This window comes from Genypterus blacodes, unplaced genomic scaffold (assembly GCF_046128005.1).
Source record: "Genypterus blacodes isolate CSIRO-AG114 ecotype Tasmania unplaced genomic scaffold, CSIRO-AGI_Gbla_v1 ptg000005l_1, whole genome shotgun sequence".
In the NCBI taxonomy this organism is placed as follows: Eukaryota; Metazoa; Chordata; class Actinopteri; order Ophidiiformes; family Ophidiidae; genus Genypterus; species Genypterus blacodes.
In genome coordinates, this window is record NW_027466819.1 from 938,619 (window position 1) to 959,140 (window position 20,522).

Genomic DNA, 20,522 nt, shown 5'->3' on the forward strand with positions numbered 1-20,522 from the left:
AACCCCCTAAATTCAATCCGGTCGTTGATTGATTTCTTTCATTAGGAGCGTTGATGAGTTGTGGCACAGCAGGGGGCGCCGGCGTGCCGTACGGAACAACGTCCCCAAAGTTATCCCGAGGTGAGACTTGACTTCAAACTGTGTGAATTTATGGAGTTGCTCATCTCTTTTGCATTCATGTTTGGGAGTGGAGCTACAGGTTGAGTTATGCTGGGCTGTGACTCTGCCAAACAGGACATTTCTTTATATATATATATATATATATATATATATATATTTAAATATATATATGGAAGCACACTGTATGCATCAGACATTCAGATAGGTCATGAATATTTGATGCATTCAGTTATCACAGGCTGACAGAGGCGTACACACACAAACTACAGATGTAACTTCAGCTCTTGCTCTGCTGCTTATCTTTGCTTGTTGTATGGAGGAGCATTCAGCAGCAGCAGCTTGCCACACTGGGCTCTAAATGAATGCAGCAGTGCTGTGAAAGTCACAAAGTATAGAGGGGAACAAACTGCCATCAAATCTTGGGACAGAATAAAACAAATATATGTGCATAACTTACAGAGAACTTTCTCCTTCACTCTCACCAACTGGGATCTACATTCACTGTTGGGTGTTATCACCTGTAAACAGTCCCAGCATGCACTGGTTCCAGCTCTGTTCCTCCTCTTAAACCTCAAAGGTCTTCACGGGTATCAAATCAACATCTATCTGGCTTCTTCAAGGCTCCTCCACTCTGTCCTGAAGCTGTTTCAGCCACTTAAGACTGAAAACCGAGCAGATGCTGCCTCAATTATACCATTAATCTGTGCTTTTATCTCAATCAAGATAAAATACTTGTTTGAACACAAGTCTCCTGCGTGTTCCAAACCACCTCACACACTTTTTCCACGTGTGATTTATGAGGCTTAAACCCTATTTTGCAATGTTGTTACAAGTGCATTAACTCTTCTGCAGAACCTGCGCGAACGGATGCTTTGGAGGTTTTTCTAACACGGATACACAAATCCTGTTCGAATCAGCAACACTAAGCGTTGATTGACAAGTCTTGAGCCGCACATAAACAGATCAAGCTGAGGCGACGCGGTTATTTTCTTATCCGCAGCAGATCTCCAGATAAGGTGAGCAGGGCGATGAAGGTGATTGCGCAACTGGTTTATAGCCACAGTCATGAGCAGCAACCGTGCAAAGAGAGCAAATGCGTGTGCAAGCGAGCTGTTTGTTGTTCATATTGTGTAAATCTAGGAATCTCCTGTTGGCTCTATAGTTTGAAATCGTCCCCTGAGTGTGTAACCCGGTAGCCGTGTGTGTGTGTGTGTGTGTGTGTGTGTTAGTAGTGATTGAGTGCACCCTCACACGAAGCAAGAACCTCTTATCCGGACCCCAAACCTTCTAATATTACACGATGCTCAGCAGTAGTGAGGTGATATTTTTGTGCAGGTGCTGGTCGGGCAGCTCAGCAGAGCCACAGGGGTCCTTCGTCTGCTTCTTCTTGACCAATCACGTGAGCGCCGCAGAGTAGAGACAGGAAACACAAAAACACAGACGTAAATAAGAGAGAGACACATGGAGACATGATCCAAAACACAGAGGAGTTAATGATGAAAACAGAGCGTTTAAAGATGAACAAACACACAAAAGTCGCCCTGTAAAAACCAAAGGAGGGCCAAGGGGTCTTATATGTTCAGATAGCACTGACCCACGCTCAGAACTTATCAATCAAGCATTCAATCTGGACTAATTATGGCCCACGTTGCTTCTGAAGTATTTCATGTGAACTTTGTGACTTTTAAAGTAGTTACTGACAATTTCTTCTCTCCTGTCCCTGCACAGAATTCATTTGCATTGTTTTTCCATTAAATGAATATTCCAACTGTTTTTCTGCCCACTGAATGCAAATGATGCGCACTAAAAAATGCATGACTTCAGACCAGGTGGAAGTTGTTGTGAAGGGGATCGGCCGTCAGTTGAACAGCGGCTCCTGAATTTCAGTAGACTTGGATGAATTTCAAGCCTATACATGTCATGATGTCAGAATGGGAAACAGCTAATATGCATTGTAAAGTTAAAAGTCCACCCTCTTGTGTCATCCGTCAAGCTGCTCCCGCTTTTTAGAATTCCTTAAGCACGGAGAACAAATCACTGCTGCTAACACCGCAGTCGTTTCTCTTCTTCAGACAGCCGGCTCTTGTGTTATCATTCACCGGGGCGTTAAAAGGGAGTGCAAAAATTCACATCGGAGCCCCAGACGCCACATTTTTACAACTTGTTATCACCTGGAGGTTGTAGGGAGTTTAGAAAAAAGGCAGATCTAGAAAATGAGTCATGCAGGTCCAGGCGCAGGAGTTTGGCAAAGCTTAAAGGACAATCATGTCAGAGGGGATTAAGGTGGAAGAGGGGGAAGCTGATAAAAGATAGTGATGAAAATGCTTAAAAGGAGAACACATGGAATGCTGCGATAAAACACCGAGCGAGGAGACACTTTAACATCTGGGAGCAAAGGTAAATATCTATCAAAGTCAGACTATATTAGATTTCTCAGCTATAGTCTGGGTAAACAGAAGGCGCCACATGAAAACCTGTATGTGACCGACCATGAAGAAGAAGAATCCCTCCTTTAATTTCCTTACAAGGAATCAAGTCATTCCTTTTATAATTGCTGCATAACTGTTTTTCCTGCGGGGCTCAGAACACTCTGAACCATGAATTATGATCATTATCTGGAATGAGGAGTATTCCAAGGAGTTTTAGCGAAGGGCCAAGACCTGTACATGAATCATCCGTGATCACTTAATAACCACTTGTAAGAGGCCTGCAGTTGTTTTCTTGCTACCAAAGAGGTTCCATTAAACTTTACTGTCTTGAATGGTTAATTAGCTGGTAGGGGAAATTCAGTTATCATCACCTCCGCCCCTTTTCACAGCCAATTGAAGCCTGTACAGTTTAACTCCATTTTATGTTAACTGGCTCTTTTCTATATTAAAAAAAGTCTACACTTTGAAACACTTTGCAATAAGCTTCACAAAGTCCTGAGTAAATAAAAATTCAGGAACTTTCTGCCTATCAATAAACAATTAATGAGTAGATCCTGACAAAAGTGAATAGATGATTTACAGCAGATAGATAGAATGTTAAAGATTAAAATGCTTTCATTTTAAAGTGACAGTGGATGGTAGTGAACATTTTTAATCAATATAAATACACCAGGGAGTTATTTGATTATGAATCCATTACATCGCCATCAGGTCCATGATGGATTCCTGGTAGCAGCTGAGTATGATTTATTATTTTACTGGAAAGACATAAATATATTACATCGCCGGTTTGCATCGAGGAAGTGAGTAATGATTAGTGTTCTTTTATGTACCAGTTGGCACTTGACTCAGAATGAATGAAACAGGAATGAGTCACTGAGTGATTAAGTCAGTGAGTAATTCATTATGCAGATTTTTACAGATACAGAATATACATCAACAAATTATCTAACTTTTAAAACTAATCTAGAATGTTCTATTATATTGCATCAAACTACCACCGCACCAATGCCCACAAACTCTAAGAAATACACAGAAAAACCTCATATGTGCTGGCGTTCTGTGCTAAAACTGAGTACACCCAAAACTGAGTACACCCAGCAGAAGTTTACAGTAGTAGGGAGGCAGTGGCTCAGCTCAGGGTGGTGCTTCCGCTTGGGAACCGGAGGGTCGCCAGTTCGAGCCCCTGCCGAGGTGCCCCTGAGCAAGGCACCGAACCCTCAATTGCTCCCCCACTGCGAAAGCTGGTAATGTAATGTAAGTCGCTTTGGATAAAACTGTCATGGATGTAAACTACATTACAGAAACATATCCATGTAAAACAGTATGATCTATCTATCTATCTATCTTTCCTGACACAATGGCCGCCTGTGAACAGCAGGGGGCGCCACAAACCCAGAAAGTCCTGCTGAACCAAACTTCAGCAAGTCGGACAAATCTTGGGCGTTTGCCCTGGAGGATCACTACTGCTGAAACGGGGATACACTCAATGTATTTACTGGATCATCCAGATTTAAGGGATCACTTCCAGCTTGCACTGACTATAAACTACAACATACCGCAAATATTTCTGTTTGTTTATTACGAGTTGTATTCTTTTTTTCCCTCTCTGCTTGCACTGAGGGAGCCGAGATGGAAAAATGTCAGTGGCTTTGTGTGTATTACTGTAGGCTAACGCATGAATGTCATCATATTATTGTAACAAACAATTGCGGTTTAAGCGCAGTGTAAGTGAATGATCAGCAGCAGATGTGTTGTGCCCATATTCATCATGTTTACCTTTGATCATTCCCATGCAAAGAATCACAAGCATGCGGTGTTGTGTCCTCGTCACCGCACAAGAGCCCATGATGAAGCATCGAGCATCACTTGGCTGAGAACTCTGCACGTATTCACACTGGAGAGGAATGTCTCAATGAAGAATTCGCAGAAACCAAACAATTAATAAATAACAATCGTTAGAGTCGTCCCCATGTTGTTCCGGGGAGAGAATTCCCATCATGTTTGAAAAGCAAATATTAGTCTGACCAGTTAAAGAGTTAGAAAGTTAGAAATCTATGATAATTCTGAAACGAGCGAAAATAAGTTCGAGCTGCAAACGTCTGTATTTTAAAAACAGCAACTACGTCACTTCCTCGAGGAGCGCAGCTTAAAGGGCCCGGCGCTGATTGATCTTGGGGGGGTTTCGGGGTTCGGGGCTCGGCAGGAGGAGAAACACCTGCCCGCTGCAGTTGTTCCCGCCCGTCCGGGTCCTCCAGAGTCGCCGCTCCATCCTCCATCCTCCGTCCCCGTTGTCTCCCACTGGACACGTGTGAAGTGGCCAACACGCTGCAGCTGCACATGGGAGGGGGGCTGTGAAACCTTGGCGTGTTTATTGTAGATCTTGTCAGCGCCGTTACCAGCAACAGATGTCTCGTCCACCCACGCCAGTGTCCTCCAAACGGGGCTGATGCGGATACGGAGGACTTTCTGAAACGCTTCCGAACACGGATCATCATTACAAGTGATCTGAAATGTGATTTTATCAACAGGCATGTCAGCAGGCAGCTCGTCATTCAATCTGCAAGCATGTGGCCACGACAGGTTCTACAATTGAATAGAAAGTTAGTTAAACGAGAAGTGCATTTCCTGATTCATTTCCTCAATTCCTACTTCCTTCATAATTGCAATTTCATGAAATTACTGTAAAACCATAAAAGATTAAAATTTTCACCTCCACTCGTGACAACTTCTTTTGGTCCATGGTTAGACCGACATTATCTCGTATCTGACCAAAAGTTAAATTTGCCCCAAACTTACACCAATGGGTCCTCCTGCAATGCAAGTTCAAGTTTGTAGAAAGAGATGTTTTGCTAAGGTTCCACCTCAAGTAATGAAATTCAGGCACGTCCAAGGTCCAACCTGCCATCGTCAACCTTAATGTAGGGAATGATTGTCAGGAAAAGCAAATAGCTCCAACCATTATTTCTGAGGAAAAAAAAAGTAAATGACATTTGCAGCTGAGGTTTGAGGATGTAGATTTATTGTGCTTTGTGATTAAAGGGTCCGATCACGCAGTTTGATTTCCTCCCCTCTTTTCATTAACCGTGTCATGTCTTTTCATTCCCCCGGCTCCTCCAGCATCTCTCCGGTCCTCTGCAGACGTGCGGTTGAAGGCCGTACTTGTCAGGCTGCAGCGGAGAATAGTGGGAAAATCTGTTTATATCAGAAGAAAAGTGGTCCCACATTGGTTCCATGTCCACTGCGCTGGTGTAAACATTTTCAAACACATTTCAGGGTATGAAAAAATATCAGGAGTATGTATACAGAGAAATAATTTATGCAAACAAACTGCACGCAGGAAATGCTGGCCAGATTTTTCCGCGACTCCCCTTCTGTGACTGAAGTGACGGTGATTATTGGGGGAAGCCTTCAGACGCTGGATTCCTCCGCCTTTGAAGTAGAGGAGTCATGCACTTCTGTAGTTGGCCTAAAATATGACATTTCTCAAAATACAAACTGCTGAAGTCATGTTCCCCCTGCAGCTGTAGTAAATACAGTAAGTCACAGTGAAATTGAAACATGTGCTCCACTTGGCCACACCAAACCCCAAAGGGAAATCTGACTTTTTTTTTGTTTTTTCTTTTCACTGACACAAATACAATCGCTGCCCAGGACGCTGACATCAGCCGCTGAGCCAAAGCAAAGTGACCGGCCCAAACTATAATAACTCAGGCTGACTAACTCCAAATGCCTGCAGTTACACTTTACTCCAAACCTTCAAGAGGTGTTGTTCCATCATTGAGATAGATTGATGTGCAGGAAGTTGCGCAACATCATCTGGCTTCTCCTAGGGAATGCATGGAGTCTTCATGCACGCAAGAGCTCAGGAAAGAAGAAGAAGAAGAAGAAGAAGCTGCATGACATCGCTCCAGCTTCACCACATGAAAAAAGTTTACATTCTGGATAACATAATTGTGTTGAGTTTTTAGCATGGGTGGGCCTAAACCTCACACCCATCAGGTTTACATGCTACAGTAAGTCTGTATAGTCCATACTGCAGCATGCCAGTACAATCATTGTTCTCGCTGAACAGCTCCAGACCTGCAGTGTACAGCGTATTGTAAATCACATTGATTTACATGTCAGAGCTGAGATCTCGCTGGGCAGGCAAGCCTCAAAACAAATATTCGACTTAAATTACATCGCATCAAAGCCAACATGGGGGAGTTTAGTTCCCAAACACTACTGTATGTCTGTATATACTGTTGGTATCGCACACGGAATCCTTGCAAACTCCCAACTTTGTCCACATTCATGTTTCAACTTGAATAAAACTAAAAATGTGGCTCACAATTACATCATCAGAATGTGATTTTTTTTTTCAGTGTTTTGCAGTTTGTTGTTCCTCCACTTTCACTCAACCTGCCACCCTCTCTGTTAAAGTATAGCTTATAATTATTCATTGGCTCGTATTCTATTTGCGGTATTTGGCACAGGCTGCAGAGTTTTGACTGCCCCCTGCTGGACGGGAAAGTTGAGTCTCACCTCGGGCCCTGAATAGTTTTTGAGCGGCACTGTCAGCTGGACTCCTCTCTCTTCTCCTTTTCTATAATTTTTGAACGTCAAATGCAGAAACCTTTGCCCTTTGGTGACCCGGCCTGATGTCAACCAACTATCAATAGTACCACCCCGTCTTACGCAATCTTGTTTTGAGACGGACTTAATGATCCTCTGGGGGGTTGAGAGCATTTTCAGTCCTTGACCTCATGGATCCTCGTAAAACCCTTTGGGTAAACTCAAACCTGCACGGAGGTCAGACTGAAAACACGTCTGTTTATGTTCATTCCTCAAACATTTACTTCCCTGCGCTCGTCCTTCCTTATATACAACAACACCGTCCCCTCCACACTGTTAACACTGTAAAATCATTTGAATCACCCCCAGTGTCCATTTTTAACTCTTTCCGGACTATCATATTAGAGGGGAGCAGTTGGTGCCTGATTCTGAAATCTGATTAAAATTTCTATTATGAAATCAAACATGAACGGGAGGTGGAAGGAAGATTTCTTGAAACTTGAATTACACAATAAAACACAATGTGGTGTGAAGTCCAATACAGATAATTAGATTTAAGCCTGCTTGTCGTCATGCAACCCACTGAAACCTTAGAAATGACTTAAAGGTTCTGTATTTGTTGAGTTCATCTCCCAAAACACATTTACAGATTTCTGCTTTGAAAGTCTCCAAATTCCTGCCAAGCCCATAAACAAAAACCGCGGCTGTGCTGCTTCCAAGGCCTCATTTACTGTTTACAGTGTAATTTAGGAGAACGCCATCCAAAATGGATGACGAGTCTCATTTGTATCATCTGCCTTGTTCTGCTTTATGTCAACATATTTCATTCGTTTCAAAGACAAAACAAGCCCAGCGATTTTGGAAAGAAAGGCTGCAAAAAGCAACACAGATGCTTCTTGATCAGATTATCAAATTGTTTTCCCTTGACCGGATAATCTCATGAAATAAAAGAATGGAGTGGAATCATCGTAGAATAAAAAACAAACCCAACCCGGTTCCTCTCCACTTTCCGTCTTCGCCACGTGAGGCAAACAGAGCTGCCTGAGCTCATGGATAATAGATGATCTTTGTGTTCAGCTATTACATGATTGAGGGGGAAGTTCACATTACAGGGCGACTGAGCATCACCGGGTGACGCCTCAGGGCTCGTTTGGGTGCAGGCGTGACACAGGTGCTCTATCCTGCATGTTTTATTAATTGTAATCTGATCGACGTTTGCCTGTCTTTATGTCTTTAAGAAATCTCAAAAAGTTAGACAGATTTAAATTAAACTTTGTGATCTAATTGGGCCTGATCCAGGGATGAACCCATGGAAATTTGGTACTGGTCAGCCTTATGGTGTTTTAGCAAACGTGCTTCTGAAACGTGCATCATAGAATCAAACTTTCCATCCACGAAGGCCACACCCATTAGTGCCTATTTCGATTTTCCTCTTTTTGAATTTTTTTAAGATTCATTTAACATTTTATTTTACATTTTTTTTCATTTTCTATATTTTTTTTTTTCATTTTTCAAAAATATTTTTTGGGATTTTTTTTCCTTCTTCTAATTTTTTGTTTTTTCTTAATATTTTACAGGTGACGGCCTTGGTGGAGGTATGCGCTCGCTTCTATTGCGGGGATATTTGACCTTTCACAATGTCAGAAATCATAAACACTCATTCCTCTGAAATAGTTAATGTTTATTCAGCAGTCAATATATAATGTTAGATAAAACATTTTTGGCACAGTTGCTTAATGATAATAAGCTGTCCCGTTTCTGTGTGGTAATCTAAATAAATATGCATAAAACCATAATTTACTTCCCAAATAAATACACATAAACCACAATAAAGATGCACCGCATCCACACCCTGCACTGCACCTCCTCAGGAAAATAAAACAAAAAAATACAACATCATTTATTGTACTTCAGGCAAACAGTTGCAAAGGGTTCAAACCAAATAAAGATAAAGGATGGTGAAAGTTCTTTGAAAAATAAGCTTAATAATTCATTTCAGCAGCTTCTTTTTTTGCTCTAAAGGCTACTAGGCAATACAACAAGGAGGCATTTGATGGGCCAGAAGAAGAAGAAGAAGAAGAAGAAGAAGAAGAAGAAGGCTACACTGTGGGGTCGCAGTGAGTTTGATGATGAGTTCAAATCCCAACTCTACTCAAAACTAAACACGCCACACGTTACTACTCAGACTATTCTTCTCTTTCACACTTTTAAACGCTGCATTGAAACTCAGCGCAAACCTCACAAATTACACCCAGAGACGATAATGTTAAAGAGCTTTCATCACCTGGAACACGAGTCGGTTTATAAATCGGTGTGTGTATGTGTGTGTGTGTTGTGTGTGTGAATTAATCACGCGTTTGGAGTCGAGTGTGTTTTGGCAAATTCGTTGGGGAAAATACTTCCAGAGGATTATGGGTAATAACACTGGATCATTAGGGAAAAGTAGAAAAATACTTGTTTTTGGAGAGAGAGAGAGAAGAGAGACAGAGACAGAGAGAGAGAAGAGAGAGGGAGAAGAGAAAGAGAGAACGAGAGAGAGAGAAGAGAGTGAGAGCGCAAGAGAGAGGTAGAGAAAGAGCAAGAGAGAAAAAGCAAGCGAACGAGAGAGCGAGAGAGAGTAAGAGTGCGCAAGAGAGAGAGAAGAGAGTGAGAGCGATAGGGAGAGAGAGTGCAGCTACTACGTGTTCCGCCTGAAGCAGGGCCTCGCTGTTCACCATCTACAAAACATTAATATACAAAACACAATAATTAGAGGTGGGTATCAAACCTGGAGCTATAGAAAAGGATTCTTCCGTCTTCAATTTCTCGTCAATAACACTTTGTTCTCTTACCTGTGTAATAACACTGCAATCACTTCAGTAACAAGAAAGCAAAACCAAGCCAGAAACTCAACACGCCGTCGACTGCGCTCGTTGGCGCTGACTGATGGCGACATGTTGTTATGAGTGCCGCCTTTTTGTGAACGCCTCCGTTAAATTTTTGAACGCTCGTTTTTTCTAAGCGTTGTTATGATGTATAAACTACACCGTCGGTTTTGGGACCTGGTGGATTTGATCTCCTGGTGACCTTTAGCCCAGTTAATGCCCGTGCAGATAAGGGGAAGGTAACAGCAATAATCGATTCCACCTGTGTCAGAAAACACCACGACTACACAACTGTAATATCACAAACAACATGTCGCTACGTTGTTGTTACACCACAATGCACAGTGTTACTACACAGATAGAAAAGAGGTTTGGGTGCGAACAGTCACTTCCTGTCTTACATTTTACTCTTCGCCGACGCAAAGTTATTCCATCTTTCCCTGCTTGAGTTTATATTCCATAGTTTATATTCCGTTTTGTCTTTTTAAAAGGATCCGCCGAAGGAGAGGATGAGGTGCGATGAGGTTTAAATGTTTTCCTGCTGGGTCATACGCACCCACAATGCTTTGCAGACACCTCCTGTATTGTGTGATAGCGGCTCTTGTTGTCCAGAAAGGAAATGTCCTTCTCGTAATCGGTGGGCCGGCAGCAGGGGCCGCCGTTGGCCTTGTCCTTGCGTCCCTTCTTCCTGAAACCCGTCTTCCTCATGTGCTCCATGGTCATGTCGTAGTTGCGCCGATGGCTGGCGCACTTGCCGCTGCAGTAGCGGAATAGCACCGTCTCGTCGCTCTCGTAGCCCAGGCCCAGTTCGCTCACCGTCACCTCCAGCTCCCTTATGGAGCAGAGTTTGGGCCTGCGGGCTCTTTTAGTCCTGCGCGCCTGGCTCTGATCCAAGCCCCGGCTCTTCTGTCTCTTCCTGTCCAGCAAGGTCTCCACCACGTGCTGCAGCTCGCCCTCCGTGAAGCTCTGGAACATCATGGAAACTGAGAGAGAGGGGAGATGAATGAGATGATGGCTCACTTTTAAATAGGATTTAAATCTGCTGCTGCAATCTGAAAACGCAGGAACGAGGCGGTTCACCAGCGGACACAACCATCCCAGAATAGCTTTATCTCTCTCACACTGTTTGCCGTAACCACGACACTGCCCAGGAGTTTCTCCGCAGAACGCTCTGATGTGACAGACGTACTGCAACTTAAGTACGAAACGTTTACATTTGTAATTATCCTCATTCCAACCGTTCAAGTGTCTGTTTAAAATGGATGACCATTAAAATTGGGATCATATTATGGTCTGTTTAGAGTCGTTCACGACCATATACGGCGTCGGTATTCAGGTACATTTGTAGTTCCAATGCAGTACTGAGGGGTCGAGAACTACTGGTAGTTCCTTTTAGGGTCTATACCTAAATGTATTTCTATGTTTAAACTGTGGAAATGTTCTTCTTTCTTTCTTTCTCTCTCTTGATCTTATAAATCCCCCACTGGAGACACGCTGACGTTTTCCCTCCAAAAGCCAAATTAACTCCATTCTCCCTCCCTGAGCTACGTAACCTTTGATTCTTCCTCATCCCTGCTTCGTGTTTACCGCTTGTTTACCCTCACAAACCAACGCAGGACCCTCCGCTGACACTTTCTGCCACGAATTTGGGCCATGAATCATTTTCTGCGTAATTAGACAAAGACTCAGACGTGTAAACAAACGGCTGGACGGACAGCAGCAGCGTTGGCAAGCCGGCCCATGATGCTGGAGATAATGGATGTCAGATGGCAGATAAAAACAGGGCTCTCTTGCTGCGTGTTGGACTAATATAAATGACAAATGCGAGCCCGTGTGAGCCTCCTTCCCTCTGTAAAGCAACCTGGCATGATGCTTTTAGTAGCTCTATCCTCCCACCTGTGGAGGGAATCGTTGAACTATGAGGTGTTAAATGTCTGCAGATTACTGGGAGACATTTAAACCGCCTCTATAAAACAACACATCCAAGCACTGGAAGCCCTCCCCTCCCCCATGAGAGCCCGGGAAGCCCATTCCCTTCACACATCCGCCGACAACATTGGTCTTACACTCTGAGAGGAGGGAGTTCATGCTGTCTGCCGAGCGGCTCCTCCGGTGAGAGCCACCCATCGCCCGGGACGAGGAGGACGACGATTGCAGCGATGAGGGCGTTCCTGACGAGGACGAGGAGGACGACGAAGGTCTCAGCGAGGACAGGGACACGTGGTGGTATTTGGTCCTGGGCCTGAACTGTCCCACGGTGGCCATGTTTTTAACGAGGAGGATGGACAGGGCTGCACCACAGAGCATGAAGGCAAAAGTAGCACCTTTCCATAACTTCATCTTAGAACGTGGAGGAGCATTGAAACTCTGCTGAGAGAAGAGAGACAGACAGAGAGAGAGGGAGAGAGGGAGACAGAGAGAGAGAGACACGTTAGGCATGTTCCAACAGCGTCACGCCAAAAATAATGCAACTCATCTTCCTGCTCGAGGATTTCCACTTGTCGTGTTGGAGTTCAGGCAGAACAATGGCGTAATTGTTATCTTCTGCGTGCCCTCGGCTCCTGCGACCTCCGTCTCAACCGTGCTTTCCCTCGCAGGGCTTTCATATTACCGTCAGTTTACTTTCTCTAATTCCGCACCAACGCACGCATCTGTCAGCTCGCTTTCACTCCGAGTGCGTTCGCGAGCTGCAGACTTGACATCGCTCACTGACACCCGAGAATGTATGTATTGTACGTGTGTGTGTGTGTGTGTGTGTGTATATATGTGTTTTTAAAGGCGAAGGCGGCTCATCAATGCTGTGTGAAGAAAAAGGATCGAGCTGCAGAAAAGCCCGCCGAATGAGATCTGGCCTTAGGAATCTCTGAAATCTTGCTGAATAATTTGATAAATCAGCTTTTTTTCTTCTTCTCTCCGTTCCTGGCAGAGCAGATGTGCTGTGTCGCCGTCTTGCTCGGTACCTTTAATGGGGGAAATGTTCCTTTACGGCCACACCTAGGTGATCTATTCACCCTGGCGCCTGTGAACGTGTGTGTTTGTACGTCCCTTCATCTTGGCGCCCCTCCCTCCCGTCTCCGAACTAAACTCTTATCAGAGGGAATCTTCGCAGTATTTCCTCTTCATCGCCGACCTTGAGGTATTCCGAGACGTTTTACAAGCTTTGGATTTTTTCACATCATGTCACGAGCAAAGCAAAACATTTCCCCAGACCAGGAAACGTTACCCAGGCAGCGACTAACAGCAAATCCAGACCCGGGGCCCTGACAAAGTGTTTATCCAGACTGGATCCTGTACGGTGCCTATACATGCCGCTGTGCGTGGGGTTTTGTTGTGTAGGAGGAGAGAGAGTGTGTAACGTATCTTTGTCTCTATACGTGGAGCTCCAGCCTCAGAGTGAAGGGAAGCGTCTCCGGCGTGGTGGCGGGCAAGAAACACCTCGTGTCCGTGTGTGCTGAGGTGAAATTAAGCGTGAAATAGCGGCGCACACCCACGTAGAGTAGAAGTGGAGCGCGACGTGCGTGCACAAGGGAGGAGCAGGGGAAGTGTGAGCAAAAGCAAAGCGGATTTAATTCTAATGTTTCAATAAGAGGAAGAAGAAAATGTCATAAATCCAATCAGTCAAACTTTCAGAACCTGCAAAACTAACTTTTTGTAGATTGTTATTGTTTTGATTACTGGCAGAAACTTCCAGCTTTATTTGGTTCTCCGCCACCAGGGGACGCTTCACATCACAGGCCTCACAGTTTGGGAACCCCCTGACACTCACTTTAGGTTTCCACACCAACTGAAATATGTTTCAGTGCATCAGGTTCACAACATGTTCCCCCGTTTAACTTGAGCGGATACATTCTATGTCCATGCTTCAGAGGGTGTAGAAATGGACACACACACACACACACACACACACACACACACACACCCTTTTTGGCGGGAAAATGAAATAAAGTTTAATCTCTTAAATGAAATGAATCAGGCCTGTGGTGAACCAAAACCTCACAGCTGGAAGTTCACATTCAAAGCCGAGTGTGAGTGTGTGTGTGTGTGTGTGTGAGTGTGTGTGTGTGTTTGGGTCATGACCTTTAGCAATAGAACGCAGGCTCATCAGGGAAGGTAAAGGTTTGAGATACACACATTATTCTGGATGGAAACGTTTCAAACGCGGCTTTCACTCACTTCGTTTTTGCGCCAAAAAGCCAATCGCATGGAAACGTCGTTAGCACCAAAAGCGGACGGAAACTTGGCGCCTGTTGATGACTTCGCCGAAAAACCAAAATGAATCGCTCTTAAAACGGGACAGAAAGTTTGCAAGTTCAACTCAAACACATGGAAACACACAGAAAAAAAAGATAAGAGGAAAGATTTGGCTTTAGAATGGAACTTACCTGTGGCAAAACACAAGAAATGCATGGAAATCTACACAGAAGTGCACCGGGTCTCAGAGTTTCGGGGGAACTATAGATGGAAAATTCTTAGAATAAAGCCGCATGCATGAGTTGCAGTGGGATAAACAGAGTGTAAACAGGTAGAACCAGTCGTATCAGTCAAAGCTTGACTCATCGCTCATAATTCCATATGGGTTTCCGTGAGGTAAACAGCCTCGGCACAATGAGCGGGTGGAACGGCATTCATTAGCACGTCAAACATTTCAGCTAACAAACCCATTTGACGCGCCGTCCGAAGCGAATCAAAGCGCGGCTGCGGCACAATGTTATGTGGTCTGTCCCGGTCCGGCGTGATCGATGGGCCGCACGCCGGAGAGAGGAGCTTTGTTTTGGTTGGTTCCACACCAAGTGTCACCCGAAGGAAAGGATCTCGGCCTGCAAACGGGATGAATTACTAAATTGAAAGGAGAACCAGTTTGTTATGGACGTGTGATGATGATGATGTGATGAGTTCATTGTTTTGTTTGGCTATTAATAGGTCAGACGGGGAGAGTTACTCAATCCCTGAGTTGCCGCGCTTCCATACATCACTGTCAGCGGCTCATCTACGTTAAACAATTAGCCCGTAAAGACAGACGAGTCCTCTGATGGTTTAGTCTCCGGCTTTGGATGAAGAGCGAGCCGTCAGACGCTGATCTCACGTCCCTGAAGACACTTTGATTGTCATAATTGCGCCACTCAGGAAGGCATTACCCCCATCTGCGGCCAATCGCTGCCCATAAAAAGTGCCAAAAAGCGCCGTTCTGCAGCTTGTTCTGATCTTCTGAAGCGATTAATCGTTTGATAATAATCTGTTTCTGGCCCCTGCAGTCATAGATATAAATACACAGATGCCGATAGGGAGAGAGGGGCACTATTGTTTAGTTAGGAAGAGCCACAGGCATGACATGAAGGAGCGCCGCCGCACTTCCCCCAGAGAACAAGTGCTGCTGTTTTTCCGGCGAGCGCGCAGGCATGCGAGCGGGCCGGGCCGAGGACGCCGAGGACCCCGAGGAGCCTGAGGAGCCCCCGCAGGACGGTGCAGCAGCAGGAAAATCCATCCTCAAACAAAGACATGAAAGCGGCCAAAGATGAACTGACAAAGACGAAAGACCCCCCCCCTCGCCCAGCATCGCAAACAAGACACGCCGATGTATGGACACGTTCGCCTTTTGAAAAGCTGGAAAATGGAGAATTTGCTGTCAAGACGTGAAAAATCAAGACGTTTTGTTTCCATGGAGAGTGGAACTCAAGGTGTGTGTGTTTGTAGAACACGCAGAGGTGAAAGGTGAGGCTCTTCTTCTTCTTCTTCTTCTTCTCTCTTCCTTCTCTCCTCATTCCTTCCACTCCTTCCTTTAACTGAACTCGACTGCTTTGAAAACACTCTGCTGCCGCTTTCACCGGAGTCAAAGATGTGAATGTCTCTTCCAGCCTGGACGTTAATAGCTGACGACAGGACGGTTGCAGCTGCTTTTCACCTGAACAGCCACCAAGAGCGTAGAAACAGGGACGTCCTCATCACATGTAAGGGGGGGGGGACCATGAACATACACAGCTGTTGGGCCAAGAAGTCTGTCAAAGCCATTCCTCAGACATGAAGTGTTCTCAGACGCACGCATCCCGCCCGAGCCCCGGCCGAGTCAAAGATCGCCTTATTCAAATGACACAATAAAACTCATGTTTTCACGCAATAATTAGGTCAGCGGGCTCGGTGCCACTAAGCTGGGAGTAATGTAATTACAGTGGCATGGCGCTGGTGTGTGTGTACGCCCCCGCCCCCCCCCGCTGACGCTCCACGGAATGCCAGCGCCCGTTGGAAGATGAACCGGAGATCTGTGGAAGTGGAGATAAGGGGCGTCTGTGGTTAACGCGTCTGAATGAAGCCGTCAGACAGCGGCGGCCTTCTTGTCGGCTCGCTCTGACGGTGACCAGAGTGACATGATGGTAGTGAGAGGAGATCATAGAAATGTGTGAATGAACGGCGGCTTTGTGCTGGAAAAAAGCAGATGCCCAACTTTAAATGTTCCACTAAGTCAGGCGCCGTTTCCCCCCTATACATTTCCTGGACAGAGCCTCCGTCTCTCTCTCTCTCTCTCTCCCTCCCTCTCTCTCTGACTCACTCACACTGTAAACACACACATATAAAGCACTTAGCGCGGTTTCACTTTGGCAAATCAAATGACCCAGGCCTCCGTAGAAACTGAGACAAAGTCCAACCTTCCGCTGCCGTCCAGACACCCACTTCACTTCCAGGGCGCGCACACACACACACACACACACACACACACACACACACACACACACACACACACACACACACACACACACACACACACACACACACACACACACACACACACACACACACACACACACACACACACACACACACACACACACACACACGTTCCCAGCAGCCCCATCACACAACACCAGATAATCTATCTTACATAACGCTGGGCGCTTCTTCATATCTAGCAGCGTCTGACAGCTCTAACCAGACAGTTTCGTGTTTTCGCTGCGATACCTGAGGCCTTTGCCTTCGCGCTGCGACGCTGTTTGCTTCAGCTGAGCTCCACCCATGTGACCCAGCTGTCTCTGCGCTACCGTGAACACACCCCGCAAATACCTGCAGTCAAAAGGCAACAGCGGAGCATAACAAACAGCGGGAAAAAGCAGAGCACCTACTGTGTGGAACTTCCTGGTCGCGAGGGAACGAGGCGCTTCAGGAAGTCTGGGAGAGGCCTGCTCTCGTCTTTCCCCCCCTCTTAAGTGAGCATCAGGAGGCCTGGGGACAGCCAGAGAGCGCTTGGGGAGGTAATAGGGACATATTCCAAAGATCAGGGCGGGATTAGCACTAATGCCTGCCGGCTTTATCTGTAGTCACGTGGGTTAAAACACCTGGCTGCAGTGCTGGTGAAGGAGCCCGGGTCTTGCTGTATGTGCCTGTGTGTGTGTGTGTGTGTGTGTGTAGTCGTGTGTGTGTTAATCCATCAGACGCTTTCTTACGCAGGCACCCCGACGCCGTAGAACCACCAGCTCTCTATACCTGCTCTGTATTTGGGCGTAATAATGTAAAGGAAAAGCCGACAGTCTGAGTCAGATCTGTTGTTTTGGCAGCGCCGCGGGCCAAAAGGTTGTAAAATAAAGTGGATGTTCCGGGCCAGGATTGGCGAGGCTAAATCCAGCCTTTGGTTCTAATGCAGCAGCAAAAAGGCTTAGGCTAGACTGACTGTTATTTTACTGGGCAACCACTTCAGTTGGCTGGCGTTCCGTCACCAAAGGGTCATTAAAGCGAGGCTGCTTCCTGTCAGTGCCAAAGCTGAACTTCATTACGGAGAAAAACAAACACAAACATCTGCGTGTGATGCCAGAAGAATCAAAACACGTGATATTAAAACCCTAACCCCGTCCCTGTAAATCCTTCGCTGTCTCTTGTAATCTTTTATTTTGGAATCACCCCGGCGCAGATTTATACAGATTAATCCGGCGAGCCAGCAGCTTGTAGCGAAGCCTCCAGAGGGCCGAACGACACGGTGTCAGGGTTAACCTGCTTTAATGAGGTGTGAGGGAGAGACGCGCGCTTGACTCGCCGCCCAATTTGTCCAGCATTGGGCTGTAATTAAGACTGCAGCCGGGTCTCGACATCCATTTGAAGAGGCGAAGAGATGAGCCTCATGAGGCGAGGAGAGGGAGTCGGGGGGACTGGACTTCACTTCACCTTCCGCTCACCCCGTCCTTCCCGCGCGACACTGCCATCGACGGGTTTTCCAGGGGGGGGGGGGGGGGGGGGGGGGGGGGGGGGGGGGGGCGGAGCGCTCGGTGTCAGATCCTCCCCCGCACACAGCAGCATCTTCTTTAAACCGATGTTAAACATGTTTGTTTTGGCGTTTGTAAAAGGTTGATGGTTATCTGGCACATGCTGAATACCGCTTTACAAATAAAAGCTGGGCAAGCAAGCTCAAGCAAGTATTAACATCTCAAATATGATGTCATCACTCGTAAATATTTGCCCGAGCCTTTCTTCAAACCACCACCAAGCGTCTTTAGTCTCTGTCGGGTCGCCGCTGAGGAGACCAACTTTGACAGGTTGGCAGATTATGCAAGTTGAACAGCTCGGTTGACCTTTGGCTTGACCTCTACCGTGACTCTCGGGGTTCCACTGGTATAATCTCTCGGTATGATATGGGATTAGCGAGGAGGGGATCATCTCCTCGGCATAAATGCCTACAGTGGGGAATCATTAAAGATTCAAAAACCTCAAAGCAGGAATTCGGCAAATCCAAGAAAGGAAATGTTACAATTATGCAAAAGGGGGAAAAAATCGTATCGGATTTTGCCAAGATTCCCAAATTCAGTTCCATATTGTGTGAGAGGAATGACGCAGACTATCTGGAAAGTGATTACCCGAGATAATTAGGGGCCAACCAGCATGTTGGAGGAGTGACAGGACTTTGATGATTAATGTTATTGCCTCCACTCCCCCCTGACAAAACAAACCTCCACATAATGGATTCAAGATCATTTCTAATAATGAATTCTCTTCTTGTTCCATCCCTCCAGCGTGGTGGCATAACCAGCAGTAACTTCACTCCAAACATTCCGTGACAGGGCCCCCGGGTGCGCCGCTGACACGCGCTTCCACCCAAGAAGCTGCTTGTTGATACAGATAATCCAGCGTGTGTTTTCTGCCACTCGTTCGCTTTGGGAGACGCGTCGCTGTCAGTGGCACCTAAACGCCTTCCCCCCCTAAGCTGACGGCTTAAACCAACAAAAGGAGATGCAGGCGTCCTTACCGTTCGGGGCCGGCTAATCCAGACTTAGCTGCGTGGCGTCGTCTTCAGCTGACCTCCACCGGCAAGTGCTGTCCATGATCACGGGCTGAGGAACGAGGGGAGGATTCCTGCTTGTTGCCCTGAAACACCATCAGAACTCCCTGTGCCTGTGAGCCTCCGACAAGGGAGGTGTCCTGACTTGAAGTCCAGGATCTCTTATCCTTTTATCATAGTCGGATTTCCACGCAACTCCTTCAGGATGCAAAAGTCTAAATCCACATTCCTCTGGAGGAGACCAGGAGCTTCATGGCACTCAGCTCGATCCATTGAAAAAGAGAAGAGTTTTGGTGTTTAGAAAAGCTCCCCGACTTTGCATCTGGTTCCCTTCACAAAGCCCCTCTGATGCTCCTTCTCCACCGCGTAAACCTGAACAGATGCCGACACCTCAACCTGAGACAGAGATACACAGCAAATAAAAAAAAAGAAAGTAGTTGCAATAACAGATCTCACACATGCCACAACTTCACAACTCCTCTAATCCTCACACACACACAGACACAGACAGAAAGAACTCAGAATCCCGGTTCATCTTCTTACCCTCTTCTCCGTTGCCAGCAGCAGGTCTTCTCCTCAGCTCCGGGGGTAGAGAGGTGCACTCTGGCTCTTGAGGAGATGGTTTAGAGCACGGTTACGGTAAGTGGAGCAGGGAGCTTCTCTGGTGCCTCTGCCTGCCTCCTCTCACCCCTCTTCTCACCCCCACCAGCTACAACTGTTGCTCCTCCTCCTCCATAGTTGTGCTTGTGGGCCGAGTCGGATTACTCCTGACATGATAATCTTCCTGGCTCGAGCTCCAGGAGCACTAAAGGATGCTTTGGCCTGAGCGAGGGCTTACGTTTACCTTCTGCTGCTCAGGGGGCTCTGCCGTCTTAAGAGGACGGAGGGTTTGGGTCGATCCTTCAAACCTTTTTGGGCGAGGGGACTGTTTCTAAACGGGGTTAAAATGCCACTCGACCTGCGGGTAATGCGATACATCAGAGCGGAGGTTTATCAAGATAATTCAATCTAGACTTGGACAGGGATGAAACCTGGGGTGTTGTGGTTGTGAAGAATATCACGTATCGCCTCTCCTCCAATACAAACCCAGTATTTTAGCCCCAGTGGAGCCTGGAGCGGCAAACGAGGAGCAGATGGTTGTGCTTTGGGAAGGTATCAGGCACTGCAGACTGCAATCTAAATAAATACCCCGTCCACAGAGGAAATGCGTCAGGTGTGTGTGGGGTCAGTCGTGTGTAAACAGCGAGGCCGAGCTGTCTGCAGAGAGCCGAGAGGCGACGTTGCCAAGGAGAGGTTGGAGAT

General features: G+C 46.3%; 1 protein-coding gene across 1 annotated transcript; it reads right to left on the minus strand.

Annotated features, from left to right (window-relative positions):
- Positions 1-8,799: 8,799 nt before the first annotated feature.
- On the minus strand, positions 8,800-19,606 carry LOC142997509 (uncharacterized). Its single transcript, XM_076148280.1, has 3 exons — positions 19,188-19,606; positions 12,037-12,337; positions 8,800-10,953 (listed from the first exon to the last, which is right to left on the minus strand). The coding sequence occupies exons 2-3, from the start codon at positions 12,308-12,310 to the stop codon at positions 10,517-10,519; spliced, it is 711 nt and encodes a 236-aa protein (XP_076004395.1). The 5' UTR covers positions 12,311-12,337; positions 19,188-19,606; the 3' UTR covers positions 8,800-10,516.
- Positions 19,607-20,522: the final 916 nt, after the last annotated feature.

Excerpts from the sequence above, each read along its gene's own strand:
- LOC142997509 (XM_076148280.1), bottom strand. The coding sequence starts at position 12,310 with ATGAAGTTATGGAAAGGTGCTACTTTTGCCTTCATGCTCTGTGGTGCA. Across the intron at positions 10,954-12,036 it reads GAACTCCCTCCTCTCAGAGT|TTTCCATGATGTTCCAGAGC; the intron begins GTAAGACCAATG and ends CCTCTCTCTCAG.